The sequence below is a fragment of the Pyxicephalus adspersus genome, chromosome 3 (genome assembly GCF_032062135.1).
Source record: "Pyxicephalus adspersus chromosome 3, UCB_Pads_2.0, whole genome shotgun sequence".
NCBI lineage: Eukaryota > Metazoa > Chordata > Amphibia > Anura > Pyxicephalidae > Pyxicephalus > Pyxicephalus adspersus.
This window is the reverse complement of record NC_092860.1, coordinates 157373345-157382973: the sequence shown is the minus strand read 5'-3', so window position 1 is coordinate 157382973 and position 9629 is coordinate 157373345. Positions and strand designations below refer to the sequence as shown.

The 9629-nt window shown below is 50.9% G+C and overlaps 1 protein-coding gene across 1 annotated transcript; it reads right to left on the bottom strand.

Annotated features, from left to right (window-relative positions):
- Positions 1–298: 298 nt before the first annotated feature.
- Positions 299–7480, bottom strand: AUP1 (AUP1 lipid droplet regulating VLDL assembly factor). The gene is made up of 10 exons (XM_072407005.1): positions 7351–7480; positions 6550–6652; positions 6326–6463; positions 5605–5749; positions 3163–3350; positions 1972–2231; positions 1552–1812; positions 1251–1375; positions 702–790; positions 299–600 (listed from the first exon to the last, which is right to left on the bottom strand). The coding sequence occupies exons 2-10, from the start codon at positions 6588–6590 to the stop codon at positions 546–548; spliced, it is 1302 nt and encodes a 433-aa protein (XP_072263106.1). The 5' UTR covers positions 6591–6652; positions 7351–7480; the 3' UTR covers positions 299–545.
- Between the last annotated feature and the right edge of the window lie 2149 nt (positions 7481–9629).

The following is a 9629-nucleotide window of genomic DNA, read 5'->3' as shown; positions in this document are numbered from 1 at the left end:
AGGGGCAATACAAGTCCATCCCCCAATCTAGGTGGGAGGGGCAATACAAGTCCATACCCCAATCTAGGTGGGAGGGGCAATACAAGTCCATACCCCAATCCAGGTGGGAGGGGCAATACAAGTCCATACCCCAATCCTGCTGACCAATTATATCACAGTATAACAATCACAGGCTCCACCCACTGCATATATGACAGCTCTGTGGATCTCCAAGCTCACCCCACCCCGCACTCTGGAGCTGGGAGATAATAGAGGTGGGGTCAGCGCAGAAGGAAGGAGGATTGGCTGGGGACACGGAGACAATCAGAACAAGCCTTTATTTCAAATTATTATAAAACCCACAGTATGTACATCAGTCCTTCCAGCAGAGGGCTCTCTTTCCCATGATTCACAGCTGACTGCCAACAGCTTCTTCATTTGTTGAATTCGATGAGAATATTACTTTGACTCCACCCCTATGTGCATGGGCACGCCCCTCATTTATTAGCCAAGCTTTTCACTGAGCTCCTCCCACAACTGTCCAGACTCCAATCAGACAACAGGGCTCAGCCTCTTGCAACCTCATCTGTGCCGGGGTCACCCAACTTCTCGAGATATCTCCTGAGAAAGAAAGAACATGAGGGAGGGGTGAGGGAAACATGTTATATCTCTGCCCCACCCCCGCACATGTAATATCTCTGCCCCCCTAAGGCTGCACTCACCTGCGGGCGTGTTCATACAGCGCCTCCTTGCGCTCCTGCAGGGATAGATGGCGCTCTTCTGGTTTTCGGGCAAATCCCTTCTGTACAGTCTGTAAGGGGAGGGGCATTACTAATTATTAGACACACCTCTATCATCCAATCACTGTCTGTTCTGTCCCAATCCACCTATATAGCTCCGCCCACTCTCCCTAACTATTATAGGCTCACCCCACTCATCACGAGGTTCCGTCCAAACTAGTTATCCCCTGGCCCTGCCCTTTTACAGACACCCCCCCAACTAATCATTCAAGGCCACACCCCCCACTCCCACTTAGTCATCTCAAAGCCCCACCCCCACCCAGTCATCACACAACCCCACCTCCAAACCACAGTCATCACAAAGCCCCACCCATTCACCACATTGCCACACACCCCCACACACAATCTTTCCATAGCCCCACCCACTCCTAGACCACTCATTACATAACCCCACCCAATCACAACCCTATTGGGTATTTCTGTCAGTAAATCTCCACCCCTTCCAGATTATCAGATAAAAAAGAAAATTACCCTGGTGGGGGGGCTGCTGCTCCTCCCAGGCGTCTCACTTCCTGTCTGTGGCTCCGCCTCCGGTACATATGGCACGCCTCCCTCCAGTATATTGGTGATTGTGGTATCAACACAGCCAGTCAAAGCTGAGAAGGAAAGAGAGCAAAATGACACCTGGACACCGCTACCCCACCCCCACTGTCAGCACCAACCGGGAACCACTACCCCACCCCCCTCAGTGGCAGCGCCAATCGGGCCCCTGTGCACCAGCACATGCTATCCTCCATCTTATCCCGCCACCCCCTGGCGGCTCCTCACTCACCGAGGTCCCTGTGAATGACAGACAGCGGCACTTGGGGTAACACTTCCTTCACCCGTCCTGCCATATCCTGGGCTGCTGGAGATACGGAGGGGGGCTGCTGTCTCCTCGGGGGCGGATCTCTCGCTCTTCTCTTCACATATTCTGCCTGGTCTGCTGCTGTGTGACTTGTAGCACAAACACCAAGAGAGAGGGCCAAGATCTGCACAGAGGAAAGAGAACCTGTTACCTGTACGACGGGGGGGAGGGGAGAAAAGCTGTCACCTGAAGCATGAAGAGTCATGGGGGGAGGGGACACTAAGCATGAAGAGTCATGGGGGGAGGGGACACTAAGCATGAAGAGTCATTGGGGAGGGGCCACAAAGCATGAAGAGTCATGGGGGGAAGGGACACAAAGCATGAAGAGTCATGGGGGAGGGGGACACAAAGCATGAAGAGTCATGGGGGAGGGGGACACACAGCATGAAGAGTCATGGGGGAGGGGAGGGGGACACAAAGCATGAAGAGTCATGGGGGGGAGGGGTGCAGGGAGGTAAAGAAGAGGAAGCATTGTGTGCAGTGATATGAGGGAGGAGGGGACGGCCGTGCAGCACATGACTGACACACTTACCGGGCGGAGCAGAGGTCGGCTCACACGCAGGGCCAATGGCTGAATAGCGTCTGATAAGGAGAAGGGCCAGGAGCTTAAGAAAACAGAGCAATGCAGAGGTCACACAGAGCCCTCCCCGTTACCCGTAGCCCCTCCCCTATAAGCTATAACGCCTCCCCCATTATCAGTAACCCCTCCACCATTACCTGTAGCTCCTCCCCATAATATGTAGCCCCTTCCCTATTACCTATAACTCCTCTCATTATCAGTAGGCCCTCCCCCATTATCTGTAGCTCACCCCAAGTTATCTGTAGCCCTCCCCCCATTACCTGAAACTCCCCCCATTATCAGTAGCACTGCCCCCAAAATATGTAGCCCCTCCTCCCCCAAAATCTGTAGCTCACCCCCAGTTATCTGTAGGTCCTCCCCCAAGTTATATGTAGCTCCTCCCCCCAAGTTATCTGTAGCCCCTCCCCCATCATCTGTAGCCCCTCTCCCATTATCTGTAGCCCACTCCCCCATTATATATAGCCCAACCTCTATTACATGTAGACCCTCCCATTATCTGGAGCTCCTCCCCCATTATCTGTCTCTACCCCCACCAAGTTATCTGTAGCTCCTCCTCCATTATCTGTAACTCCTCCCCCCATTATCTGTAGCCCTCTCCTATTATCTGTAGCTCCTCGATAATTCATTTCAGCAGAACATTGTGATGCAGAGTTTATGTGACGTCTGTGTGGGAACTTTCCATGTGAACAGAAGGTGGCGCTCTGATAATTATCTGATACCACAAAGACCTCTCCCTGCTTCTAACAGGTAACGGCTGTAAAGTGAATGGGGGGGGGGCGCCATCTATAGGACACAACATGATGTACAAACAGGGCCTTTTGTAATGGTGTAATAGTATGCCTAAACAGCAGAGGGCGCATAGGAACCTATCTCCTCCCCAGTGACTACATGTGACCCAATGTCACCCACCCTCCTAATATATACACAGCATCTGCCCCTTTCAGGGATACAATTACCTGAACTGAAGTAATCCAGCCTGCCCATTGGTCATTTCCTCTTCTGGGAACAAAAGAAGTGGAGGTCTCGCTGGTTGGCAGAGATAATGCTTAAGAGACTCCAGAAACTGAGATCGGCTCCCTGGGGCCCCCAACTCCAGGAATCCACGGGCCCAGCACAGGAAGCCAGGGGGACAGGAGACAGACGACTGCAGGAAAAATAACAAAAACAATGTAAAACATATAGACCCTCCCCCGGCACAGACCCCTCATCATAAGGGCCCCCCGACACAGACCCCTTATCATAGGGTCCCCCGGCACAGACGCCTTATCATAGGACCTCCCGGCACAGACCCCTCATCATAGGGACCCCTGGCACAGATCCCTCATCATTGGGCCCCCCAGGACAGACCCCTCATCATAGGGCCTCCCGGCACAAACCCCTCATCATGGGCCCTTCTGGCACAGACCCATCATCATAAGAACCTCCCCAAAAAAGACCCCTCATCATAGGGCCCCCCGGCACAGACCCCTCATCATAGGGACCCCGGCACAGACCTCTCATCATAGGGACCCCGGCACAGACCCCTCATCATAGGGACTCCCACAGAGACCACTCATCATAGGGACCACCACAGACCCCTCATCATTAGGCCCCCAAGCACAAACCCCCTTATCATAGGGACCCTCCGGCACAGACCCCTCATCATAAGAACCTCCCCAACAAAGACCCCTCATCATAGGAACCCCCGGCACGGAGCCCTCATCATAGGAACCCCCCCAACACGGACCCCTCATCATAGAGACCACCAACACAGACCCCTCATTAGAGGGACCCTCCGGCACAGACCCCCTCTATCATAGGGACCCCCAAGACAGACCACTCATCATAGGAACACCCCAAGACAGACCTCTCATCATAGGGATCCCCCCGCACAGACCCCTCATCATAGGGGCCCTCAGTACAAACCTCTTATCATAGGGACCCCCGGCACAAACCCCTCATCATAGGGACCCCTTCAGCACAGACCCCTCATCATAGGGCCCATTGGCACAGACCCCTCATCATATGAACCCCCCCAACACAGACCCCTCATCATATGAACCCCTCAACACAGAGGCCTCATCATATGAACCCCCCCAACATAGACCCCTCATCATAGGGACCCCTTCGGCACAGACCCCTCATCATAGGGCCTTCCGGAACAGACCCATCATCATAAGAACCTTCCCAACAAAGACCCCTCATCATAGGGGCCCCCGGCACAGACCCCTCATCATAGGGACCCCGGCACAGACCTCTCATCATAGGGACCCCGGCACAGACCCCTCATCATAGGGACCACCCCTGGCATAAACCCTCATCATAGGGACCTCCCGGCACAGACCCCTCATCATAGAGACCCCCAGCACAGACCCCTCATCATATGAACCCCCTGGTACAGACCCCTCATCATAGGGAACACTGGCACAGACCCCTCATCATAGGGACTCCCGCAGAGACCACCGCACAGACCCCTCATCATTAGGCCCTCAAGCACAAACCCCCTTATCATAGGGACCCTCGGGCACAGACCCCTCATACTTGCCCCTTTAATTCTGTTTATCTGCACCTCTCTGTTCTAGAGAAATTAGGATTGAAGGTAGGGAAGCAGACAGTTTGATGGGCAGAGGTTTTCATGCTCTAATGATGCCATGCTAATTAAATTTTAGGGGTTTATACATCTGTTCCCCACTTAACTACATTTTCAGTTTCCTGCACCTCCCAATTCCAGATAAATTGGGATTCAAAGAACAGAAGCAGAAAGGGCCGCATAGTATTACAGGTATATTATGGTGAAAGGTAGGTAAAATATTTAGGGGCCCCCACCCCAATGCGTCTTGCTATGTAAGTGGCCCCTGGGGTCCTTAAATTCTTTTTCAATTTTGGGCTCCTAGGTGCACTTTCTTACAAAACAGCAACCCAAATCTTCAACTTCCACAAGTTTTTACCATCATATTTTGAAATTAAAAGAAGAAATGTTGGTTATTAGTAGCTATGAGAGTCCCCTGTGTACCCTAAAAGTTTTAGGTAATTACAACCAACAATTTAGGAGATCTAAAGGATTGAACACAATGAGTTGTTAGGCTGCAGAATCATAGGGACACCCCCGGCACGGACCCCTCATCATAGGGCCCCCCGGCACAGAGCTGTATCATAGGATGCCGCCCCCCCGAAACAGACCCCTTATCACAGGAACCTCCCCAACACAAAGTCCTCATCATCGGGACCCTCTCGTCACAGACTTTCATCAAGGGGACCCTCCCAACACAGACCCCTCATCACAGAGCCTTCACGATGTAGACCCCCCCCGGCACAGGACAATCACGTCAGGGACCTCCCCTGGCACAGAGCTCTCACGATGTGGACCCTCAGTACAGACCCCTTATACCAGGAAATGTAAGACATTGTCCTAAGCTCACCGAACTGCAGGAGACAATGAGGCTCATAGCATTGTGGTCAAAGTGAGTTCTGTGATTGGAGATGTAAATCTTGATGGAAGGATCACGCTGCTCACACTCTGTGATGATCACACCAAGGATGGAGCTCATGACACGAAGAAGAAACCTGAAATCCAAAGATAACAGAAGCAGGAAATATCTCATCACAGATTTCGAAGCTGACTGATTGGTGAATATTGAGGTAAGTACAGCCCGAGGGGCGCACAATGTCACAGATAGCCCTCCGGAAAATAATTCAGGGCGCTCGGTGCACAAAAGAGGAACTTAAAGACTAGGAACCCTCCCAATTACCCTACGGGGGAGGGGCCCCCAGATGGAGCAGCAGGTGACTCCAAGCATAGCCCAGGCTCAGAGTTAGAACATCCTGAAAATCCCTCCCTCACCTGAACCCCAACATAAGAGCTAACCCCACTCCCTCACCTGAACCCCAAACTGACAGGAAAACCTCTTTCTTACCGGAACCCCGACCTGAGAGGAAAACCCCTCCCTCATCTGAACCCCAAACTGACAGGAAAGCCCCTCCCTCACCTGAACCCAGACCTGTAAAGAAAACCCCTCCCTCACCTGAAGCTCAACATAGGAGCTAACCCCCTCCCTCACCTGAACCCCGACCTGAGAAATAACCCCCTTCCTGGAGCCCAGACTGAGGTAACTGGAATGCGGGGACTGCGGGGTCACTCACCTGCGTATGACAGAGTCGGGCAGAACACAGCTCACCAAGAAAACATGAGCACCAATGAAGAGGCGGAGTAGGAAGAGACACAGACCAATGGGGGTGTAGAGGAGGAGGAGAATGCATGTCATTGGATCAGAAGGAAACCTGAGACACATAAATAATATTATTGTAAGCTAACAGCCAACCAATCACTAACAACCTCCACATTACACCACACACACAACACTCACCTGCGCAGGTCTAGCATGGCATCCAGGTTAGGTTGCTCCATCCTGAAAGCTCTGTATTGAAGGACGGGTGATGAGCGCAGAGACAAAAGGGTAGTTATCAGCTCTGTAAGAAGAAACAGAAAAGAATCAGAAAAAGGACAGACTAGGCTCCACCCACTACGTCCCATTTATTATGTCACTCCTCTATTCCTGCCCACTATGCCCCTCCTACTTATTATGTCACTCCTCTATTCCTGCCCACTATGCCCCTCCTACTTATTTATGTCACTCCTCTATTCCTGCCCACTATGCCCCTCCTACTTATTATGTCACTCCTTAATTCCCTGCCTATTATGTCCCTCCTATTTAATATGTCACTTCTTTATTCCCCGCCCACTATGTCCCTCCCATATTGTGTCACTCCTCCATTCCCCGCCCACTATCTACCACCTACCAATCATGTCCTTCTCTATTCCCGGCCACTATGTCCCAGCCACCAATCATGTCTTCCCTCTATTCCCCGCCCACTATGTCTCAGCCACCAATCATGTCACCCTCCATTCCCCTTCCACCTATCATGTTCCTCTTCTCAGGTTCCGGCTCCACGCACAGATAGAATCATTAGACCAGAGGCTGCAGAGCAAGCAGTAGGAGGAGTCTCTGTCCTGGCAGTATGAGCACCCCTCCCCCATACCTGCTGTCACTACAATGCCCCTTACATAGACAGGCTCTCTTAATGCTGGAGCTCACTGACTGGCACTGCACCCCACGTGATCCCACCTCTGAGTGGCGCTCTGACAGCTTCTTTTCCCGTGGACTCACCTCACTCCGCTCTATCGCCGCCATTGTGCCGAATGACGCGCCACCTGCTCATTGGTCCGTGCAATACAACGCAAAGCATCATGGGGAATGAGCCAAAGTCTGACACTAGAGGCCAATATCTCTATGGCCGCCATGTTTCTGGAGACTAATAATAATAAAATCCCCTGCCCCATGGCCTCACATTTGTATACAGAGGGGCTTATGGTGGACAAACCCAAATCATCCCCCTCCACCCCCATGCTTCACAGTTGGTTTGAGGTGTCTGTGCTGATATGCTGTGTATGGTTTTCACCAGAGGTGGCGCTGTGCATTAGCACCCCCCTCCCCCAACACCCTGTGCATAGACTTTCCAGCAACACCCGCAAGCCGATGAGGGGCCCTCATGGGGCAAGGTTACCCCTCTGTTACCCCTTGTCACACACCCCATCACAACATTCACACAGAGCATGGAGACAGGAACATAAAGACTAATCCATGAATAATAACAGAGTAATAGCAGCATGAAATAAAAGGGAATGCCGGGAAATAATATTTAGGTGGAGTCGGTTTTCCTGGTCCTGGTTGCTGTGTTATCACCGGGCTCCCTGCAGTGCTCAGTGTGTCAGTGCCGTTGTCCTTAGCAACAAGATGGTAACCATGAGAGCTCCCCCTGCTGGGCACACATGGCTACAATGACAGCAGGGTGGGGGCTGTCTGAGGGGCTGTGTCCACATGGAGTATGATGCTCTGTGGACACTTCCCTAATGCCCCTTGTTCTAGCCATTATTAATAATTTCATAGGTTTAGGTTTTATATACTGCCACCCCCAGAATATTAATCAGCACAAAATACGGAGTTCACGGAGACCAATCTAGGCATGTCTGGGACTTGTAGTTCACCAGGACAGGTTACATATGGTTTCCTGAGGCCTAGGAGAATAGTTCTTGGTCTCACAATGCTTCCCATGGCGATCCAACTACAAATCATCCGACTATTACTTTATACAGAATGATATATTGGAAATATAAAGATTATTAATTAATAGGTTTCAGCATACAGCTCAGAGTTCAGTCAGAGGTCACTCTGCTGGACTTATCTGAGTTTTATGACCCCTGGAGACACAAACCCCAACTTTTACAATGTGTCATAAGCCAGAGGAAGGATGCTGCTTGTCACATCAAGAAATCCCCAATATCAGCACTGTGGTCTCCTCTGTCCAATCTCTCTGCAGATTGATGGAAGTCAGATTGTTTGGCCTTCCAACCCTTCCCAGATTGATAATAATTCTCAGATCATTGCCGATGTCTTTCCTTCTTGGCATTGTGGTAACACACACCTGATGGCTGCAGTCCAGCAAACTACCAATTGGGGGCGCCACACTGACTGCTGATCAGTTATAGAGGGGGGGCACACTGACTGATGATCAGTTATAGAGGGGGGGCACACTGACTGATGATCAGTTATAGAGGGGGGGCACACTGACTGATATAATCAGTGTAAGGCTCCACCCCCTCATCTAATGCCCCACCTCCTAATATATTCAGTGTAAGGCTCCACCCCCTCAGGTTTAGGTTAGAATTGTTGCAGCTTTAGCTCATCTCTGACATCTGCTGAAAATTCCCAAGTACTGCAGCTTTCTCGCACTGCACATCTGACCTCATTAGCAATGTATAAATAGAAGTCAGGACATTCAGCTGCTCCGGACTAAAGGGTATATTCTGGATTGGGCTGAGACCACAAATTAGGACTATGCCAGTGCCAATCATAAGACTGACCACGCCCAGGTTCAGTATCACATGGTATATCAGCTACATATTTCTGTTCAGGATTTCCACCAATCCCAGTAAGACTCATACATCTTCTGTGCTGATGGAACTATTGGGGCTTCTGGAAGTCTGTATAGGGCCCTTTAAGTCCAGCCAAGTCTGACTTTTGGTCGGGGGTGGTGATATAGGTAGGTGATCAATGCTGGGTAAGTCCCTTCTGTTACTGCTTTATACACCATGAACAACATAACCACCAACTACCCAATCCAACACGTGATGTCACAGGATATGGGTGGTACCTATTGGTGACGTCACAGGCTGTGGGTTATACCCACAGATGGAATGAATTGTTCATACACATGAGTCAGCATTCAATATTAACCAATATATCTGATCAATCCATGACAGATGGGAAACCAATAAATCTCTGATGATCAGTGGCCCACTAAATTGTCTGCGGAGTCACCTGATATTCAATCATTTCCTTGACCAGTCCATATGTTCCAGACCTAGACCCATAGTAAGGTCCTACAA

What these genes read in the sequence shown, in the direction of transcription:
- AUP1 (XM_072407005.1), bottom strand. Translation starts at nt 6,590, where the DNA reads ATGGAGCAACCTAACCTGGATGCCATGCTAGACCTGCGCAG. An exon ending in TCATTGTCTCCTGCAGTTCG is followed by an intron (nt 3,351 to 5,604) that starts GTGAGCTTAGGA and finishes TTTTTCCTGCAG; the next exon opens with TCGTCTGTCTCCTGTCCCCC. An exon ending in GCAGCAGCCCCCCCACCAGG is followed by an intron (nt 791 to 1,250) that starts GTAATTTTCTTT and finishes CTCCCCTTACAG; the next exon opens with ACTGTACAGAAGGGATTTGC.